This window comes from Quercus suber, unplaced genomic scaffold, assembly GCF_002906115.3.
Source record: "Quercus suber isolate HL8 unplaced genomic scaffold, Cork oak 2.0 scaffold_456, whole genome shotgun sequence".
Lineage (NCBI taxonomy): Eukaryota > Viridiplantae > Streptophyta > Magnoliopsida > Fagales > Fagaceae > Quercus > Quercus suber.
The window spans coordinates 1-22,472 of record NW_027069907.1 but is presented as its reverse complement, the minus strand read 5'-3'; the positions used below and the strand labels follow the sequence as shown (position 1 = coordinate 22,472).

Genomic DNA, 22,472 nt, shown 5'->3' with positions numbered 1-22,472 from the left:
CTTGGATTCTCCAATTAAGATACAAGCACCCCCGCTTGTTTTTCTTTAAGCTCCAATAGCAGCAACCTTGTTGATCATCAACATGTAGATAATATCTCTACCTTGAAAACCCTAAGTTTAAGTGAAGGAAAGCTCCTCTAGATCTCACAAGAGATTCACATAAACTGCAAATATGAGCAACAAAGGCTTAGAGAGGTTTGGGTACAAAACCCTAGATACAAAAGAGGCACTCTCTTCTCTCTCTCTAAAAGCTCTCAAAATGTGGCTTAGGGTTTCCTTTATATAGTGGGAGAGGTAAATCTGAAACCCTAATCCTTAATGGGCTTGGACTAAGTTGGAAATTCTGCAGAAAAAAACATTCTGCCCGAGATTCGATCAATCGAGTCTTTCTTTCGATCGATCGAGCCAGGTCGAAAGTCACTAATACTTCTGCAGCCACTCGATTCCAACTTTACATAAAACACCCACACTTTGAGCAAATCTAAACAAGACTAACAACGTGTTTTGATCATAGTTTGCCAACAATACACATTAGAGTTCTAAATACATAAAATCCTAAGTCTTTAGAACCTAACAGCTAACAAAAACAAAAGGTGTTCACTCTTAATCAATGTGTAGTCCCGAAGCAATACTCCAGGCTAATATGACTCAAGCATTAAAATTTCAATTAGGTCATGCAAGTCAAGTCACGGAAATCTAGTCAACAGTTAAGGAGTTTTTGAGTTTTTCTTTGTACCATGGCACTTACCCAACAACTTCAACAATATCAAGTAGCCATGATTGTCATGGTGTTTTTAGCTTGACAAACGACAGTGGCATTTTGTGATTCTATTACTTGGGACCGAAGCAATTGCAAAATGACAAGCAATCTTTGAGTTTTTGTTTTGTTTTTTCATTTAATGCATGACAGGCCCAGTAGCAGTATGGAGGTGTAGCTTGTTAATGTTTATTGTTCAATTGTTCTTGGAAATTTGCATTTGCTTGGCAGATGGCATGCATAGAGCCAAACCTGTCATGTTTGGATGCATGTTTCTTTGATTTACAATCTTTTTTTGTTAAGAATCTTTTATTCTGAATGAATATGTTTATTAATTCAAAAGGAAAGAGACAACCTAGAGGGGGGACCTCAACAACTGCCCCAGAAAACAAAAACACCCAAAGAGGGGGGAGGAGATGTCCATGCATGGTTCTTTACTCAGTGCAAGAGCAAGCCCAAGATGCAATTTTGTGGCCAAGAATATGGCAAACCTAAAGGGATGAGAACAAAAAACCAAAGTTTACATAGCTTTTGACTGATCACATAATTAAGTTTAAACTTCTATTTATTGTTTCTCTTTCTTATTTATTAAGTGCTTGTAAAAAGTCCTTTACAAGTATCACTTGCTCACAACACTCATGCTCCATGAAAGAAATAAACAAAATAAGATTATATCACAACACCAGACTCTCTCTCTTCTCTCNTCCATCAGTTGCAAGTGTAGACAGCAGTTCAATTGAATCAACCTGTATATTTCCTGAAACACTCAACAAACGCATAAACGCATGTGTGACAAAAAAACAATAAAAGAACAAATATGCAAACTAACTCTCCCCTTAGGTTAGATACATCAAAAACTCTGTTAACTCCCCTAAACAGAACAAACAGGTCATCTATGTCTCCCCTTTTTGTCACGTATTGACAAAGACTACCTAACAAAGACATCTCTCTCTCTCTCTCTCTCTCTCTCTCTCTCTCTCTCTCTCTCTCTCTCTCTCTCTCTGTGAGATTTACATAATGAACTTGATATCATTAGCTATGTTTTGAGAATCAACGCTGCTTCCATATAACCCTCTTCTGGATAGTCCAACACAATATAAGCCATTCATTCCCTTCCAGTGATTAGGATAAATAGGTTTTGGAAGTCCATCCTCACTCAAAAGATATTCATCCCCCTGTTCATAACAATAAAATAGTTACTAGTTTTGATGATAATAATAATAATAATAATAATAATAATAATAATAATATAATAAAAAAAATTATAGCTGTAATATATGGTATCTATTTGGTATGACTAAAAATTTGTAGTTTTATTTTTAAAAGTGGAGTTTTTGTTTGTGGAGCTCATATTAATAAGTGGAATTTGAATAAGATGTATATTTAAGAAGAAAAATAAAAAAGAAACTTTAAAAAATTATACTTAATAAGGCAAATAAACCAATAAGCTAAATTAAAGTTTAAACCATATTTTACATCCTACCAAACACACATTAAAGAATAATTTAAAAAGGATGAAGAACTTATTTCCTTCACTAAAAAATAAAAATTCTTTATTACATTTTTTTCAAGACAAAATTGGACAACTTCATCACCTACTATATTACAGTAGGATACTCTCCTAGTTCCATATTATAAATGATTTTTAGAAAATTCAACTTTCTAAGGAACAACAATTATTTATTTCTTTTTAGCAACAACAAAAAAAAAAGGATCAATTATTTATTTTCTTTCAAATTAATGGATATAGGTTTCCAAAACTATCCCTTAATTAAAACTAAAATAAAACTATCAAAAATAGGGTTATGGCCTTTCAAATAAAAATAAATGATAAATTAGAAAAGTTATTAATATCATATTAATTAATTTTTCAAATATAATTATATTTTAAAACATCTCAAAATAAAAAATAAAAAATAATAACAGTATAGGATAGAGAGTACTCTACCAATACCTTAAGCCACAAGTTTGTTGACCTCTTAAAACCTGTACAAAAAATAATGACATCAAATGGATGTAACTTGCCATTCTTGAAAAGTATGTCATTGCCTTTTATTTGAACTATTTCTGCCGGCAAAACCTGTCAACATGTGGATCAGTCAATAAACAAGCATATGAAAAATAAAAACAAACAAGAGGTTAAAAGAGATTAAAGTATATTATATAAGATTTACACATGAAGATGAAATACATGTGACTCATTTATCATTTCAGAAAATAATTAAAGTCAGCTCTTTGCTCTTAATGGACCAAGTTAGAAAAGCAGTTAAAGACATGTATGTTTTAGCATTTGACAAGAAAGCCAATCGGCCAAAAATAAATTGAAATGTCCTTTTCATTCAAGCACCTAACATATACAGCTATAATTTCTTTACCTTAAAATGAGAATGTAGAGGAATTGACATAGGATTTAATATCATAGACAAGGACAGAATGCCATTAAATTAGATCTATTAATTGAAAACTCTCTAATAACTTGCCTTCATAGATCTATATATACATCTAAAAGCTAAGGCGTAGTATTTGTTATTGTTACGCTCCTATTGAGTCACATCAGCAGTCATATCACTATTTTATTTTACTTTTTTAGTTTTCCATTTTTATTGATTGTATATTGCAAAATTAATTCTTTGTGGTCAAATGTGATGCACTACACACCATCATAAATTGTAATTGTTTATTGTATATACTGAAAGCTTCTTTCAGCATTAAGTGTCATTTTATTTTCATCCTTATATATATATATATATATATATTGAAAGCTTCTATTTTCATCCTTAGGTACAATACGTTAGGTGTTGTTCTATAGGTTTCCCTCTTAAGATTTAGTCATGTGGCTGCTTAACTAAAAAATACACTTTCATCCCATGAAAAAAAAATTACATGGCATAATCTTAGGAGGGAAGCCTAAAAAACAACACATAAGTATTATACCTAAGTCTTGCCCTATATATATATATATATAGATATACACACACGCGGCACAATAAATTTTGCTACTCAGTCATTGAGCTACATTATCTACTTATTTTTTACCACTTATTTTCTTTTTAAAACTTTTCTTCTCACTATTCCCAGCAAAAAAAAAAAAAAAACCCTTTTCTTTTCCCTACTAGTCCACACCTATGGTTACACTTAACATTTTCTTTCCTTTTTACCTCTTTACCGCCTTCACTATTCTCTACTTCATCATTACACTTCTTTCATCCTTTTCTCTTTCTTTTAACTTGACTCTTCTTCTCCCTATTTTATTTGTATAAATTTGATATCATTCCTCCCATTCAATCCATATTTTTCCCACAAAAAAAACTATGAGTACTCTCTCTCTCTCTCTCTTGTTGAATTTTTGTTCTTTTTTTTATAACTTTGATTAAGGTTGATGGTTTTTGAAAAAAAAAAAAAAAAAGTGTTTTGGTAATGTGTTTTTTTAATTTTCCATCTTTTTTTTTTTTTTTTTTTTTTTTTTTTTTTTTTTTTTTTGGAAATAGGAATTTGAGTTTATATCAAAACACAATCTACATGGTTATGAATTTGAATATGCCAATTGTTTGAATAATAAATTATGATAAAGTTTATCTTTTATTTCTTTGGTTTCATTTTAATTTTGGTTAAAATAACATTGTAATTTTGTAATGAGTTTTGATTATCATTATATCTCCTTATTTCTTAAGAAATGAGAAATTTGAATAATAAATTTGAAACTTATAAAGTTTAGTTGTATATTAGATAAATATAACACACTACAACAGAAGTTAAAAGAATATGGGTCACCTTAAAAAAATATTAATCAAACACAAAAAAATAATAATAATAAAATAAAATGATATATTTGTAGAGATAAAAAGATAAAATATACTTGCAGGAATCTTTTACAAAAATTGACAATACTTGAAATAAGTGTTACTTTTTATATATTACACCTCATTACATAATATTTATATATATTCCCACACGTTGCGTAGATCTGTGGCTAGTTAAAACTAAAACTCATTACAGATTCATGTACTTATCGAACAACTAAACCTAATCCAACTTTAAAATTTAGTATAGATCAAATTTGGCTCTGATACCAACAACTCTTACAATTAATATGACTTTATAAGTATATGAACCATTTTCTCACTCAAAATTCTTACCTGAATTTCTCCTGACTTGATCTTGTTATACGTACCGACATCAACAACTGGATACTTGCCATACTTGATCTTCATAGAAAAAGGACCCTCTGTAGGCCTTGTTATCCCATACTTGGTCAGGTCCCCATAAACCAGCTTGCTAAGCATGACCATCAAAAAATCCACCAAGCTAGCCGGAAAATACTTCAACATAGTTAAGCCCAAGTACACCATCTCCCTAGAGAGAAAATGAACCTGTATATATAATCCAATAATTGGTAATTGTAACCATGATGCATAGATATATAATAATGAGGTGTAAAATTTAGGTACCGTTCTTTAAGTAAATCTAAGTTTAATGTGGTTAATTTCATACCGGGCTTCGAAAAATAATGGAAGTTTTGGCACCATGATTTGCAAGGTCTAAAGCAATTTCCACGCCAGAATTCCCAGACCCAACAACCAAAACATTCTTGTTTTTGAACTCCTTCCCTGACTTATACTGAGTAGAATGAAGAACCTCACCAGGGAAAGTGTTTAATCCTTCAACCTCTGGGGTATAAGGGCTGGTTGTTTCCCCAGTGGCCACCACTAAAAACTTTGCACTATATATCTCAACCTCTCTTGAACTTGCATTCCTAGCTTTAACAATCCATCTCTTGGAAACTTCATTGTACTCAGCAGACTCCACAGTTCTTTGGAACATAGGACTAATGTTGAAATGGGAGACATAGTCATCTAAGTACTGTATGAACATCTTTTTAGGCACAAAGGTAGGATAGGAGGCAGGGAATGACATGTGAGGGAGTTCACAAAATTGCTTTGCAAGGTGGAGGTGAAGACGATCATAGGAATATTTCTTCCATATAGAGGCAATACAGTCTTCTTTCTCAAGAATTATGTAAGGGATTGATTGCTGGCTCAAGCACGCAGCTGTGGCAAGCCCAGAAGGGCCTGATCCAACTATTATTGTTACTTGTTCCTCCATTTTTTGAGCCACTGTTTGCTTAGGCTTCTATCTTTTGTTATTACAAAGGAGGAAGTAAATGGAGCTACGCAAAGGCTTAGATAACATGGAATTGAGTTACCTTTTTATAGGAGTCCAAATCTTCTGTCTCTTTTTTGATACTCCACTATAGGAAAATTATTAGGTACTCTCGGAGTACCATAAATACGTATTCCCCCCTCTCACATAAATGTTGGATCCCATCATGAATTTAATTAGAGAGACCTATTATTCATGTGAAATGAGGAAGTACGCATTTATGGTACTGAGGGAGTATGCATTTAATAAAAGGCATAAATCTAGTATTTAATGAAATAGATGGACATGTGGCATGTTTTTATTTGTGGAGTATAAATTTACACATCATTTTTGTTTCTTAAATTACTCTTAAGTATACCATTATATTTCATTAATTTAGATGTATTTAATGTATTTCATAAATGGAAAAATATTTATCTATACTACTCACTCTTAATTATACCATTATATTTCATTAATTTAGATGTATTTAATGTATTTCATAAAAGGACAAAAAATTATCTATACTACTATGGACAAGACTTAAGGTACATATTGTGTACTCTCAGAGTACCATAAATGCGTACTTCCTCCTCTCACATGAATGATGGATCACACTAATTAAATTCATGGTAAGACCCACCATTTATGTGAGATGGGAGAATACGCATTTATGGTACTCCGGGAGTACCTCCCAGAGTACCATAAACGTGTACTCCCTCCTCTCACATGAATGATGGGTCCCACTAATTAAATTCATGGTAAGACCCACCATTTATGTAAGAGGGGGAGTACGCATTTATGGATTTTTTCTCTCTTAAAATTCTGTCACATGGATTTTTTCTCATGGGATGGAAATGTATTTTTTAGTTAAGCAGCCACATGGCAAAATCTTAAAATGGGAACCTAAGAAACAATACATAAATTACTATATATAAATTTTGTCCACACTACTATTTGTAGTATATAAGGAGCTTCCTCTGTTTGGGGACCTCATTTTTTTTATTTAAAAATGCTCATACACCTTTATGTTTAAGTAGAGACAAAACTAAAGGACAATCTGATAAAAATATAACTCTAACTCTCACTAAAAAATTGCCTCACTCTCCTGTTGATTTTCAAATTACTTTATCCATTTATAAATTAGATTTTCAAAATAAAAATTATATATAAAAAATAAAGACACAAGTTTTTTTTTTTTTTTGGTGGTAAAATAAGACCACTAAGCAAATGTTTTCAATTTTTTTTTTCCCTTTATCAAGACTTAAACGTTTCTCTCTTCTTCTTCTTTTTTGGTTTCTTTCTTCTAAATTCTAATCTCACTTTTTCTTTTGGTTTTTGTTTTTATTTTTTCAAATCTTTTCTTCTTTATTTTTGAATTATTAAAAAAAAAGTGTTTTTTAATGTACTCCCTTTTTTTCTTTTTAATGATTTATTTATTTATTTATTTATGTTGGTGTTTGAATTGTTTTCTCTTCACATTTGTTTGTACTATCTTTTTTTTTTTCATTTTAATGAATGTATTTTCTATGCCCAAAATAAAAATCACTATGTGTGTGGTTTAATTGGATAGAAGAGAAAAATATCTCAAATTGAGATGAATAGAAAATTATGACACTAAACCAAAAAAAAACTCATCACATGCGCGAAGCACATATGATGAGGTTAGTAACTATTAATGCGCTATATTTTTCCTCTACTTATGCTTGTATCATAAAAGCACATTGAAGTAATAAAGAATATTTTGGTGACATGTTAGAAAAAATTATAGAATGAAGAGGAGAGATAAAAAAATTACAAAACTTGTTAAAGACTTTTGTTAAGACTTGGGCTGGAAGTATGGTAAGGCCTAAAATATAACTTGGATATTGAAAGGGGCAGGCAATTGAAGGGTTAGACATATCAGGGATGAATTAATGGTATACTTGAAAGTTTAAACGTTAGAGCATTAAGGCATTAGTATGCGTAAAATTTTCTTTCTATTTTAGCATAAAAACTTACATTTTCTATTTTACACAATTATTTTGCAAAAATAACCCTATCAGACCATCTATTATACACTTTATTTCCTTTAAATTATTTTTTTTTTCTACCCACACCGCACACATCAAAACACACACACACACACACACTCTCTCTCTCTCTCTCTCTCTCTCTCTCTCTCTCTCTCTCTCTCTCTCTCTCTCTCTCTCTCTCTCAAATCTTCAAATCTAAAAATCTTAGGTCTCTCCACCTGACCTCCATGGCTCAAATTTGAAAATCAGATCTCTCCACCCAACCCTCCATAGACAAGCTCGCTCTCTCTCTCTCTCTCTCTCTCTCTCTCTCTCTCATTTCATTAATTTTACGTTTTGTTATTAATTCAAAGTTTATATGGTGAATCTTAGGTGTTCAAATTGGCTGGGAATGAAGCAAGAGACAACAAGAAGACTTAGATAGTGATAAGAAAACCGGTGTTGGTTCCAAACGGTGGGAATTTTGCTTTTGTCTAAGGAAACCGGTGATATTTCCGAATGGGTTTTCCTTGGATTTTTCATTGGGTTTTGTTTTTGGGTGGTAGTGGTGGTTGGGTGGTTGGGTGGTGTTAGGTTGCAGTGGTCTTCATTCTTCATTCTCATCTTTCTTTCTTTCTTTCGTCTTGATCTTTTGGACATTGAAGCGATAAAGAGAGAAGGGGAAGAGACAGAGAGTCTAACAAGGGTGAGAGAGAGAAAAAATATTAATGTAATCAGATACAAAGCTAGTTTGGATATTTACAAAGCTATACAAGGTTTGATGTGTGTGATTTTTATGTTATATTGTGTAAATTTTTTTGTATTTTAGACTCACTGATACAATTGCCCCTAAAGGAGTGAGGAGGAGAAATAATGAATAAGGTGTAATAACTTGGAACAAAAAAAAAAAATGGTTGGATTGAATAAAAGAGTTATAGAAGGTGCCACTTGGTAGAATCTAAACATCGGGGAAAATTAAAACTAACCTTAAAGGGACGTACCAATTCTGATGTCATTGCTTTGTCAAGGGACTACGTAAACCACTTTTTTTTATCTGTCTATAATTCCAACAAAAAACCCAACGTCAAAATTGCAAACTCTAGTGGGAGATTGATAACAACACAATTATACAAACAAATTTTATAATAAATAAATTTAGTTAATTTTTGTTAAAGCATTGTATTTGTATTCCCTCTTACTTACCCAAGAATGCAATCACTTTTCTAGAATAAAATTTTGAAAGGGGAAAAAGAATAAAATTTCAAACCTTAATCATCATGTTTGAACTTCACAGAGTCTTTTGATTTGCCTTAGGAGTACCCATTTGAACCACAATCTATCCAATAACAAATCAAGATTTTGAGTAATAAAAAAGTGTAGCCAAAATTTTAGAGGAAAAAAAAAGAATTAAATATGTGAAATGTAAAAAGAAAAGAAGAGAATTGATCGTAAAAGGTTATACGTTTGAACCTCACGATTCCTCTCTTTCTCAACCAGATAACTCCAAAACTTTCACAACAAACAAATCACCACCACATCCAAATGAATTGGGCCATTAAAGCAAGACACGGCTAGGATTATAAAATGGGGCACAACATTCATAAAAAATTGAACATAAAGTGTTGTGACTTATGAATCAATATATAAGGATTGGTTAGTGTTGATACCCGATTTTGACAAGAGGCCCAACAGCAAAAAAAGGCCCAATAGTGAAGGAAGATAAAGGAGGAAAAGAATGAAAGAGACACGATAGAAGCAAATGGCCACAAGAGCCCAAGAAAAGAGGTAAAAACCAAATGGGCCAACATAGTAGGAAGTGATAGCCAACAAGCCCATAGGCACAATGAGAGGTGAAAGTAAAGTAAATGGGATGTGAGAGCCCAAGAAAAGAGATAAAAGCCCAATGGGCCAACATGGCAGGAAGTGACAACCAGCAAGCCCATGGACATAACAAGAGGTAAAAGTAAAGTAAATGGGCTGTGAGAGTCCAAGAAAATAGGTAAAAGTCCAATGAATCAATATGGTAGGTAGTGACAGCCAACAGGCCCATAGGCACATAAGAGGTAAAAACGGAGAATAATGTTCAAGTTAATGGGTTATGAAGGCCCGGGCAAATAAGAAAGAAGAAGAGAAAAAGCCCAATGAATTGATTTGACAAGAACTTATGCCAAGTAAACACACAAGCCCAAGAAGGGATGAAAAGAAATAAGGCAAGCCCAAAAGCCCATGCCCTTTTTCGTAGAGGATAAGCACGAGCAGAATAGACACACAATAAAACAAAACAAGGCTAGTCTGTTATGGCAGAAACAGCCTGGGAATGAAAGAAAACAAAGACAAAGGATAGTGGAACAAGCACACAATGACCAGAGCTCCACAAATCTGTACTCAACCAATGCAAGAGAAATGGGCCCACGATCAAGGGTTCAGAAGGTATGATTTGGTGGTAGGAGGAAAAGAGTCTATTTTGGGTTTTCAGCCATAGCTTCTTTTGGTAAAATGCCTTACTAAGATGGCATTTTGCCTAAAAGAGGAAGTAAACGGCTAGTGTGGACACAACAAAAAGTGTTAGAAGTCACCACCTAGTTTTTACAATGGTCTAAAAACCATATATATAGCGTCCTCTCAAGGAAGGGCCTTTTAATCTTACTACCAGAGATATGGGTTCGGAGTTAAGATACGGTTTTGGGAAGGTGTTAGGCATCCAAAACTGCTCAACCCTAATGTTGGCTTCCCTTCATTGTGTCTCATGTTTTAACCCTATTAAAGGCACACTCAATATTGCATCTATACTCACACACACACACACACACACACACACACACATGCACACACACACACACACACACTAGCATTCATCTAACAATCAACATGGCATCAAACATCCCTAACCATACAACTATCATGCTTATCATTACATCATAAACCCTAGCATACATCTATCATGGCATCTCCTAACATTCATCTAGCATATATGTCATATCATCATTGCATCTCATCACACCACAAACCCTAATCATGCTCTTATCTCACGTCATAAACCCTAACATACATCTAGCATACATGTCAAACCACCTAGCATTCATCTAACATGGCATAACATAAACTCTAGCATACATCTAACATCATATCATCACATCCAAGGTAGCAGTATATGAACATTAAAATCAAGGTAGAAATAAAGCCAATAAATCATGTCATCATCCAAGACATTAAGAACACAATTGTATCATCAAACCTAAACAAGGCCGTGCATGTACATTGTGAATGCATGACTTACCTTTGCTTACTTTGCGGCAACTCCGCACCTATGGCATCATGCATGAACATGTGAATGAATGGCATAGCATCAAAGCAAGAACTTTAAGAGAAACGCCTAATCTAACACACAATGACAACAAACATGTGAACAGAGAAATAGAAAACTCAAAAGCATACAAGAAGGTTAAAACAGAGACATGTGACGTGAAATAAAAGAAGGGACAAAAGTAGGAAACTTGAATTAGGATTTCTGAGCATGAGTATGTGTGTGCATACATAGGCTTGTATATGCAGACCCATTGTATGCGTATGCATACTTCGAGCCTGCGTACACATGCAAGAAGCACGCGCACGCAGACACGCCCTATCATACTCAAACAGAAAAGCAGAAAATGACTTAAAAGCTTAAATAACATCCTATCATGCTCAAAACAAAGGAAAAGCATAGCCTAACCCTAATCTAAACAAACATGTTATAACATAAACAAAGCAACAAACAAGATCAAAAATAGAATTAAAAGCAGAAATAAAAGGGAAAGCTTAAAAGAATACCTCAAAGCAAAAAGCTCCTAGGCTTAATTTTTGACCATTTCCCTCAGTCAAATCTATTCACAAATCAATAAAAACGCGATTAGTAATCTTAAAATTCAAAGATTAAGGCCAGAAAAGGCCCTAATCAAATAAAATTGATTTGAAGATGTTTTGTGAAAACTCCCTCTTTGATTCACTATTTCTAGTGAATCTTAGTGTTTTCCCATGGGATTTCTGTGTGTCTTAAAAGGTACCATGTATGGCTATTTATATTTTGAAAATAGAGGGTTTGGAACGGCTCTCATACGATGTGGGATTCGTTCCAGACCTCAGTCTTTAATGCAGAAAGCTTACCTTTCATAGGTTTCTGAAACCCTACCTACGTGCGCAGGCTCATGCTTACGTATGTGGGGCAAGGGTTTTCTTTGGCCTTTATTTTTCAAAAATAGATTTTTTGCTCATTAAAAAGTTATTTTTTCCTTTTTAACATCTCTCAAGTCAATTTGTAATTTGATTGGGCCTTAAACCAACCTTCGGTCTCAGAATTTCGGCATCATTAGGGAACGAGGGCCCAAATCGTAAGGGGTACAAAATGCAGAGTCTACAATTAGGACCACTGATGCATGCCATAAAGGTAGGTAGTGAGAGACCCAAGTTATTATCCATTCAAGCAAGGAGTGAAAGACTTATAGCAAGATCAAACAAAGAGAGATTTTGTCATGGAATGGGTAATGGAAGAAAGAGAATGCACTAGGTTTACCCAGTAGTTGTAGTGGTCGAGCAACCAATCAGTCTGCGAGCAATCTTGAAGGGATGTCCACAACAAACCAAAAATAGTTGGTAAAACCTCATGGGTAAAAGGGTGAAATCTTATACAATCAACCCACTATAAAGGGGGACAGTAGCCATAGATGAAAAAGGGGGAGGAACCCACGGTAAGAGAATAGTAAAAAGACTAAAAGAGAAAGAACTAAGAAAAGGAAAAAAAAAAAGTATATGGTAAAGGAATAGAGAACACACGGTAGAAAAGAAGCATGCATCAATAAATCATCTTTTCCCTCCCTCTTGGCAAACCCACTCTCTAGAATCCCATAAGTGGTAACGAATAGCCATTTAGGCTCATTTTCCAAAATGCACAACTTTGATGGCAGAAGCCTATGACAAGGTTGTTCAAGTTGGGATTCAAGTTCCTTCTTGGTTCACTTTTGGCGGAAAGATTTGACACATGACTTCGATTGCAAATACATATAATCTCACTTGTTAGAAACCATATTTGTTGTATAAGTAGTTCTGCCATGACATTTTTATTATATTTGTTGTATTAGTTGTTCTGGTGACATCTTTTAGTATATTTGTTGTGTTAGTTGTTCTGCCATGTCATCTTTTATCATATTTGTTGTATCAATTGTTCAGTCATGGCATTCTTTATCATATTTGTTGTATTAGTTGTTCTGCTGTGGCATCTTTTATTACACTTGCTATGTTAGTTGGTCTACCGTGGCATCCTTTATTATATTTGTTGTATCGGCTATTCAACTGTGTCAGCTATTTCTACCACTTCACTTTCTTCTGTTGTAGTTGGCCCACCTAACCACAATCCAACTCGCTGCTTTTTGTGCTTTGTTGTCTACCCTTCGAACGCTCAACTTGCGCAAAAACTAGCCTGTAGCATGGTCCTACTAAGGTATTAGGCCAATCCCAACTTCTTGACCCACGACTTAATGGGCTTGAACATAGCAGACGGGCCCCAGCCTATTAACACAAAAAGGCATCCATAGTTAGATATCTCTAAAATAGTACAATTCTTTTTTCTTGTTTCTTGTCTATTTAGTACATATACTACAGTCAACAGAATGTTTATACATGCATCTCATGTAAAGATCTTAATCTTAGGAGAAACTCACATTTGCCATATTCTTTTCTAGAATGTCCTCTAACTCTGTTAGAGCTTCCTTCTAACACTTCCAGTCTTTTAATCCTACTTGCAACATGAGAATGGAAAAAACAAAACTTAGGTAAAGGGTTCTAATAACTAAGTTTTGAAAGGGAACCAAAAAAAAAAAAAAAAGAGAACCGAGAGAGAGAAGGGTTACTATAACTCTATAATGGGAGAGGCTTACTCCAATTTAAAACATCCAGCTTCCTCCCATTTTTATATAAACTAGTCGCAAACCTACGCGATGCACAGGAAAATTTGATATGATTATTTTTTATTGGATAATTATTGAATTAATATATTAGATTGTACATTTTAAAATTTATTATGTGTTATTTGAAATTATTTTTTAAATTAGAAGTTTTTTGTAGTGTAACAAAATATATTCTATAGTCAAGTATTATATATAGTGAGATATGTATGAAAATACAATGCAATAATTTTTTTTTTTTAATTGATAGTGTGAGAACTATTAGACCAAGTTGTAACTATGTATATTTTTTTTATTACTATACAGATATATGCGATTCAACTCTTATAGGTATATTTTTATCCAAAACATAGATTCACATCTCTTTCTTCCTCACAATTGAAACTAAGTGAAAAAGTAAATAAAGATAACTATGCAATAGATCATTTTCAATAAATTATATATCATAAAGTGGAAATATAAAATAAAATAAAATGCAAAAAGAAAGAATTCTTTAAGTAATGGTATAATGATGCTCTAGAGTAAATTATACTTTATCTTATTTTCTTTTTGGCATTTTCAGTAAAGATGATTAACTAAGTAAAAGCTTACCAAGAAATTTCATATTAACTAAAAATTTGACGGTGGAGATGTTAATTATTTGTAATAAAATGACCAAAATAAAAATAACAAATAGATTTGAGAAAAACACATAAGATTTCTAAAAGAAACTTTACCAAACACATGGGATACAACAATATAAAAGAAGTATAGGAAGCTAAAAACATTGTGAATACATCTCTGTTAAGTGAAAGTCCATTGGTAGGCACATTCAAATTCGTAGCCATGTATATTTTGTTTTGATATTAACTCAAATTTCTTTTCTTTTCTTTTTTTAAAAAAAAAACTACATATTAACCCAAGCCAAAATTCAACCAAAGTATAAGAAAAATTTGTGATGGGAAATTTAAAAAATAAAACACAAAAAATTAAATAAATAAAAAAACCATCAGCCTAAATTAGAGTTATAAGAAAAAAACAAAAATCAAGCGCGAGAGAAAGAGTACTCATAGTTTTTGTGTGAAAAAATATAGATTGAATGGAATAAATGATATCAAAATTATACAAAATAATATGGGGAGAAGAATAGTCAAAATATAAAAAAGAGGAAATGATGAAGAAAGTTTAATGGTAAAGTAAAGGTAGTGGAGAGATAAAGAGACAGAGAAAGGGGAAAGTTGGGAAGAGAAAAAAGATTTTTTTTTTTTTTTTTTTTTTTAGAATAGGAAGATGAAAAGTTTAAATATTCAATTTTAACAATTACTTGAAATTAGAAAGAAGAAAATGAAAAGTGGAAATCAATTTGGATAGTTGAATATTGTCAAACATTTGCATCTAATGAATAGTAACGATTGTAATGAATAGTCAAACATGTGCATATATCCACTAAAAGGATAATGAATTATTTAATTTTAACAATGACTTGAAATTAGAAAGAAGAAAATGAAAAGCTGAAATCAATTTGGATAGCTGAATAGTTAAATATTTACATTTAAAACAAATTAATAGTAACATGTTAGATAGTAATGGAGTGCATTAACAAGTTTTTCCATGAACTATTTTTAATTGTTTTATATAAAATAAAACAGAAAAATCATAAAGGATTTTTTTTTTTTTTTTTTAAGTATGAGATGGCTCAATAAGAGTATAGCAACATTAAATTCTACATCTCAACTTTTAGATATGTACAGATGAATAACATGTGACAACAAGCAACTATTTCATCTTTTTTTTTTTTTAATTTATTTGGAGAAGGAGGCAACCATTTCATCTAAAAGCCTTAAAAAAAAATTAGAATAAAAACATGCGGTAACTATGTTCGCACCAACGGTAAGAACATACCACAATAGTATACTAAGTCAAATAATAGTAAACAAAACTCAAATAAGCAAAAATTTATCAAATATTTTATCTTGTTTGGTAAAGAGGATGAAAAGGAGTGTTAGAGAGGGGGAAAAGAGCAAGGAATCCATCTCTCCCTGCAGTAGTTTGGTTGTTTAGTAGAAAAATGGAATGAGAATCACCCTCTTGTTGTCAAACTAATATTTACTAATTTTAGACTATATATGTTTCATGCATAAATCAAAAATCACACAAGAAGATTCCAAGAGTCTTTAATGGTCCAGTGTTTGAGTTCTCAATATAAAAATTTAACAGCAGCATCATCTTAACATTTGTCTTTATTCACCAAACAGATAAACTCCACCAGGATTAGTTATGTGCATCTTAAGGGTCAGAAAGCACATGCTACATGGTGTCCTATGGTTGTAAAAAATGTGGACAACAAAAGAGGGAGGGCATCACATTCCAAACCTCCTCTGAACTCTTTTTTTTTTTTTTTTTTTTTCGAGAAGGAACCTACTCTAAACTCTAAAGAGAGAATATATCAATTGGTGCACACCAGTTCCCTGGATGATGGGGATGAAGGGACTTTAATTGAGCCAAGGTTGGATCTTGTTTAATTTGAATTTTGATTTTTATTTCCGAATTTATTGTAATGATTATGTTGTTCTTCTCTTATTTGTTACTTTAAAAGCCTTAGTTAGGGATGGTAAAAATATCCTGCCCTACCCGGAAGGTTTATATATACTATTATCATTCTCTAAAACACTCGTCTCTTAACTCAATACTCTTATGACTATACCTCCCTTGGTTTATATATACTATTATTATTCTCTAAAACACTAGTCTCTTAACTTAATACTCTTACAACTACACCTCCATTTCTCTCTTATCTTCTCGTCATCATCCCTATCCCTACTACACATTTCCAATGAAAATTTTCCATAAAGCTTGGGGGTGATTCCAAACCAACTATAGGTTGTGAAATTTTGGGACTGTGCTCTTTTTATTTTTCCTTGCAATTCTCTGCTGCATCATCGACCCAATCACAATATTGGGGGAAGGGAAAAGCCATAAGCTCTGATAATAGCACAAGTCCCAATTGAACAAAAAAAAATTCACGTCTTTATTTTTTTAATCCCACACTAATTTTTTATTTTTCTCAAGAAACGAAGTTGTTTAAAGAGTTAACAATGAGTTTATCAAGATAGCCATGGCAGTAAAGCTGACCTTATTCCATATGTAATCCAATTAAGAGTTAAAAACATGAAGTTAAATCCAATTCCCGGGTCCATAGGGTTGGAATGCTCAATATTCTTTACGTCTCTGCCTGTTTGTAAGATTGAATTGCAACTTTCGTATGTTTTATAGTGATTGTAATTATTAAATTATCATGCAAGTGATAAATTTTTTTATGCCAAGTGCTAAGCTTACCTGTCTTAAATTAAATATTAATGACACGATTTCATAAGACGGTCTAAAAAAACAAATATTTTTCATAAATTTGCTGACAGAGTTAGCTGTGAATGAAGCAATATTACTTTCACATGAACTCATCACTCTCACTACTTTTATTATACACTAATCATAAGTTCACACCAAATCATATAAGCACTAAAGTAAAAGTTTAGGAAAAAAAAATTATCCCTTTGACTTACTGCTTAATGGGTGCCTGCTGCAGCAACATTTAACAATACTCAAAAGGAAAAAAGATAAATAAATAAAAAAAGACAACTCATCCTCATGTTCTTCTGAACAAAAATCACATATGGACCTTGTCCCTTAGCAGAAAATGCAAGCTGTACTATCACAACAGGTCCAAGTGATCTTCTGCCACATAGCATTTAGTCCCCACCAGCACTTCCACAATACCTTTTAAGCCTTAATCATGAACCTGCTCACATTCTTCCCATATTCTTCCTCACTCTCCAACTCTCACTCTCTCCCTTTCTCTTAGACACATTTATTATACCTCATAATAAGGGAATTGATTCTATTATCATTGATGGCTTCCTTTTCCTCAATCTTGGCAATGTTCATGATATTTATGTCCTACTATTCTTCATTAGCCTTAGCATCTGAATTAAATATCAAAGTTTCAACTATTTCAGCTGCACCTGCAGTCTTGCCAGGTGCTCCTGTGTACTCTCCAGCCCTATCCCCAGACATTTCTCCACTATTTCCTTCTCCTGGTGGTGAGGCAGTTCCTCCATCTGAGTCATCAGTGCCTACAATTCCTTCAAGCCAGAGCCCTCCAAACCCGGATGTTACAGTTGCTCCAGGACCAGACTCGGCCTTTCCACCATCTGGGACTTTGCCAGAATCTTCCACAGTTTCTATAGCTCCATCAGGACCTCTAAACTTAGTTGTCTTGTTGGGATTGCTGGCTGCTTGCATAATGCAGCTCCCTGGTATGTGAGGGCTTGTTTGACAGCTCCAATTATTGTTACTAGTGTTTCCACTTTATGTTTGTATAATTTTTTTTTTTGTTTTGGTATTACTTGGTTTGGTGAAGTGTGATGTTAGGTATGAAGTGTAAGGCATTGTTGTAAGTTGTGATAATATAATGTCTGCCAAAAAGTAAAAATAAATAGCAGTTGTTCTTCCAATCCCATATTTTATTGTCACTAATGGGAAAGTTGGTAAATTGAGGATCTTGATTTTTTATTTGTTTTCCTTTCTTTTAGGTTTGGAAGATTTACTATAAAGAAATATCCTACACTGAAACAGTGATTGCTTCCCCTTTCTTCTCTTCCTTTTCCCCCTCCTTTTCTTCTTCCTTTTTGTGTTATCATCCCCATTCCACATTAGACCCAGGTAAACATCCTGCAAAAAGGTTCACCTATCATCCATTGATTGGATAATTGAGTTAAAAGAGCCATAAATCACTTTGAATCTTTGATACAGCATCAGTAAATAGTAGGTCTCCTAGAGGCTAAGAGGCGAGTGGCTATTGCTTAATTAATAATTACGAAAAGTACATTAGACAAAATAAAAGTTCAAACAATTTGCACTACACATAATGGCTCTTTTTGGGTAAAGTACTACTGATAATGACTTGTATGGGATTATTTACCAAAACACACAGACCTCTGGGTAGAAAGAATATACAGAATAATGGAAAATACTTTAAAAGGATGCGTTAGAGTAACTTTCTAATTTGAGTTGGAAGGGGAATCTCCCCAATATACATCTCTATAGATTGCATTACATGCTACAGTACTATTTTCTTTTTTTGGTAGAACAGACTACACTACTTACTACAACATTTCTCTCCAAAAAAAAAAAACTTGCTACAACACATAACACATCTACAAAGCAACAACTGTATTCTTGGAAAACCCATTAAATAACTTCCCTAGAAATGCTCCCTTCAATTTGTTGAACTCTGAAGGGGTACGTTTCTTGTTGTTGGAGTCTCTAGCCACACGCTTCCTTAGCTTCACATTTTCGTCCTTAAGCATATCCACTGCCAGACTCAACTGCCTTATCACCTCTCTCTTCTCTTCATCTTTCTGCACTAGTTGATCCTTTTGAATTCTATTCTCTTCTTTAAGCCTCTCTATTTCTTCTTTCAACTTCCTCACTTCATCATTGCAGACCCCACTTGGAATTTCCTCCTCTTTCATTTCTTGATCATCAACTAGAGGTTCATCTTCCTCTTCAGGATCATCAACTTCAGACTCAGCTAACTCTTCAGTGTCACAAGTCTCCGAGTAGCTGTCATATGTTTGTTCCACCACATTCATTAACTTTTCTGGTTGAGATTTAGACGAAGAAAATGGGGACGCCAAGGTTGTGAGGAGGCGTGTTCCAGAGTCAGACTTAAGTTGATCATATCGCTCAGCTAATGAGCGGTGCGTACGATAAAACTCTTCAACCATGCTAATCAGCTCCGGTCGTTTCTTGTAATACATCTCTGCACGCTTAGCAAAGGAATCTGCATCTTCTTCAATCAATTTTAGCATGGCCTTTGTCTTCTCCTCTAGCTCTATCATATAAGAATAGAGATGGTCATCAATTAAAAATAAGCCAATTACCATGTTTAACCAACAATATAAGAAAGGAGAAAAGGAGAACATAAAGAATAAAAAAAGGGAAGATCAAAGAATTATTATAGGGTCCCATGGACCTACCAACTTTCTTTAGTACTCAGAATCTGCTTTGTATGTTCAGAAAGTTTCTTTACATTAAACAAGACGTTAAAGGGTCCAAGACAATGTGAAAGCCTTAATCAATGCATTTAAAAGCTATTGAGAGTCAAATTTGAGTGCTCTTACTATTGCATTCCCTACAATCATCATATCACTGACTAACATATCCCCTATTAGAACCAGTGCCATGAACTTCCAAGATCCCGAGGTCCTTTGTCCCAAATTCATTTCCCCAATCCTATTCTCAATAATCCAATCCTATTCCTTTACCCATTTAACTCAAGGTCATGCACAATCTTTTTAATCACTACAAATTGTTATTTTGTTAGTCAGCTAGCTTGCTACTATAGTCTTTATGGCTTTGTACTAGCTAGAGGCTTGGAACTTATTCATATCCATTGAATCATTATATTTAATGTAATGGCATATACCAAACAATGGTGGAAACTTTTCCTATTGTTAACATCTTTGTTTGATCCAAGAGATATGAACAACCTACGACACAATAATTGTCTCATTATGCATCCTCCCTCTCAAGTATGTGAACCCTCCACATTCGTGAGATACCTTCTACTTACGGCAAGCGACCTTTAGAGTTGATTTGTCCCTAACCTTTTCAGTATCAACCACCCACCCCCTTTGTCCTTTACCTTTATGAGTAGTATTTTATAATTTACTTAACTCAAGACTTTAACATTTAAGGATTTGTATGGATACCGTTTATTTTACTGAAACTGAAAAATTATTGCTAAAAGTACTGTAGATAAAAATAAAAATTAGTTGAAATAGTACAGTAAGGTCCATAAATAATACCAAAAAGTGCAGTAAGCCTATGAATAATAGTAAAAATAAACTGAATAGTAAAATAATTTTAGTTTTTAATCTCTAGCCAAACTCACTAAATATACCATTCACACAAAGCCCACAGCTGTCCGCTATTACATAGAGTATTCAGATTTTTTGTTGTTCTTAGCCTTCATAACTTTTGATTTAAGCGAACAATCCTAGATCAAGAAATTTTGTATGTATTCATTTGAGGAGATCCACCCACTAGTCTCAATTACCTTTTGTTCACTTGTATGTCAAAATTCAAATCCCCACTAAAAATAGTAAAATACACTAGGCCACAAAAGTACAAAGATTTCAAACTCAAACTTTCAAAAAACAAATAGTTAATAGTTAATACGCATTCTCCAACGGTCAGGAATCAAAAAACCAGTAATCCGGGCCCACTTGATATCAACACACACCTAATAAAAGAGACTGAAAAAGGTCTCGGTCTCTGAAAATTTTTAAAAAGCACCAATTTTTTTCCTCCATCAACCATGAAAAAATGGTAAATGTGACACAAAATATTGACATGGCACCTTAAAAAAGCTGACATGATCTAGAACAAATTTAGTGACAGATTGACAGAAGTATGAAATTTATAACTATTAAAATTTTCAAGAATTAAATTACAATATATTGAAATTTGAGGAACATATATATATATATATATATACATGATATATGATATATGATTTATTTAACCTTAAACGAAATTTTCCACGGGAGCAAAAAAAATTCAACAAGGAAATAACCAAATTGAGACTTGAGAGAGATAAGATAAGGTACCAGCAAGAGTGGATTGAAGCCATGGAGAGCGCTTTGACTTGTTGTGGCTGTCAAGCCACCACCAATGTGACGTTTGGTTCCTCATCATCATTCCCACTATCTTATCACTTCTTACCTGCACAAAATCAATACCATCATCTCAAATTTCAAACTTTTATTTCCCAGAAATAAATTAAAACATATCAAGCACCTAAAAAATAAAAATCCAAACTTTCTTTTAAAAATTCAGAACTCACAAAATTAGCTTCATTTTATATAAAAGATATGTGTTGGTAAAGTACATGTCAAAGAGGGCGGACCAGGAATAGAAGATTGTAATTTATATAGGCTAACGTTAATCATTTTACATCCTAAAAAGCTTATAGAGGAAATCTAATTTTCAAAAACCCAGATTTTTTTCCAAAAAGAATAATTTTTATAAAGAACCTACCCAACAACCAGTGATACCACATCGTACCATTAGATAACCGTCATTAACAGCACTATTAATAGGCGACTAGAAAAGAATTGTAAAAAAAAAAAAAAAAAAAAAAAACCAATATAATAAACATTTTATTTCCTAAAAAGCCAAGATGAAAAAAAAAAAAAAAATTATACCTTATAATTTTCTTCCCATATATAAAAACTGACCAGATAAACTCAGAAAAGCAATTAAATTTTCTATTACTAGAAGAAAAAAAAAAAAAAAACTGACGAGATAAACCCCAGAAAAGCAATTAAATTTTCCATTACTAGAAAATTCACACTAGGAAAAAGAGAGGAAAAAAAAAGTATCTTCAAGTTTCAAATAAAACAGAACTAAGTGACAAGAACAAGAAAGATGCAACAGTGTTCTACGTCCACCTAGACCAATCACTTGAAACTTCACCACAAAAACAAGAACTAGAACAAGAACAAGAAAGATGCAAGCTTTTGGTATTTTCATAAGTATAACCCACCAAACCAAACCAAACTACTAAAAAAAAAACACCATTGTCAAACGTTAAGGAAACAA

General features: G+C 33.0%; 3 protein-coding genes across 3 annotated transcripts; 1 reads left to right on the top strand and 2 right to left on the bottom strand.

The window, feature by feature from the left end:
* Window positions 1-1,767: 1,767 nt before the first annotated feature.
* Window positions 1,768-5,890, bottom strand: LOC112020554 (probable indole-3-pyruvate monooxygenase YUCCA10). Its single transcript, XM_024053109.2, has 4 exons — window positions 5,249-5,890; window positions 4,894-5,127; window positions 2,712-2,837; window positions 1,768-1,932 (listed from the first exon to the last, which is right to left on the bottom strand). Exons 1-4 carry the CDS (start codon window positions 5,858-5,860, stop codon window positions 1,768-1,770), a joined length of 1,137 nt encoding a protein of 378 aa, XP_023908877.1. The 5' UTR covers window positions 5,861-5,890.
* Window positions 5,891-17,510: 11,620 nt separating this feature from the next.
* Window positions 17,511-18,354, top strand: LOC112020568 (classical arabinogalactan protein 26). The gene has a single exon (XM_024053124.2). The coding sequence runs from the start codon at window positions 17,713-17,715 to the stop codon at window positions 18,124-18,126; it is 414 nt and encodes a 137-aa protein (XP_023908892.1). The 5' UTR covers window positions 17,511-17,712; the 3' UTR covers window positions 18,127-18,354.
* A 478-nt stretch (window positions 18,355-18,832) lies between these two features.
* Window positions 18,833-21,626, bottom strand: LOC112020566 (protein NETWORKED 3A). The gene is made up of 2 exons (XM_065762396.1): window positions 21,479-21,626; window positions 18,833-19,698 (listed from the first exon to the last, which is right to left on the bottom strand). The coding sequence occupies exons 1-2, from the start codon at window positions 21,567-21,569 to the stop codon at window positions 19,019-19,021; spliced, it is 771 nt and encodes a 256-aa protein (XP_065618468.1). The 5' UTR covers window positions 21,570-21,626; the 3' UTR covers window positions 18,833-19,018.
* Window positions 21,627-22,472: the final 846 nt, after the last annotated feature.

Bases quoted from the DNA above. Each gene is read 5' to 3' on its own strand.
- LOC112020554 (XM_024053109.2), bottom strand. From the start codon at position 5,860: ATGGAGGAACAAGTAACAATAATAGTTGGATCAGGCCCTTCTGGGCTT. The intron at 5,128-5,248 runs GTATGAAATTAA...TTATATATACAG, and splicing joins CCATTATTTTTCGAAGCCCG to GTTCATTTTCTCTCTAGGGA. The intron at 1,933-2,711 runs GTATTGGTAGAG...TGTTATGAACAG, and splicing joins CAACAAACTTGTGGCTTAAG to GGGGATGAATATCTTTTGAG.
- LOC112020568 (XM_024053124.2), top strand. From the start codon at position 17,713: ATGGCTTCCTTTTCCTCAATCTTGGCAATGTTCATGATATTTATGTCC.
- LOC112020566 (XM_065762396.1), bottom strand. From the start codon at position 21,569: ATGATGATGAGGAACCAAACGTCACATTGGTGGTGGCTTGACAGCCAC. The intron at 19,699-21,478 runs GTACCTTATCTT...CTTATATGATAG, and splicing joins GCTTCAATCCACTCTTGCTG to AGCTAGAGGAGAAGACAAAG.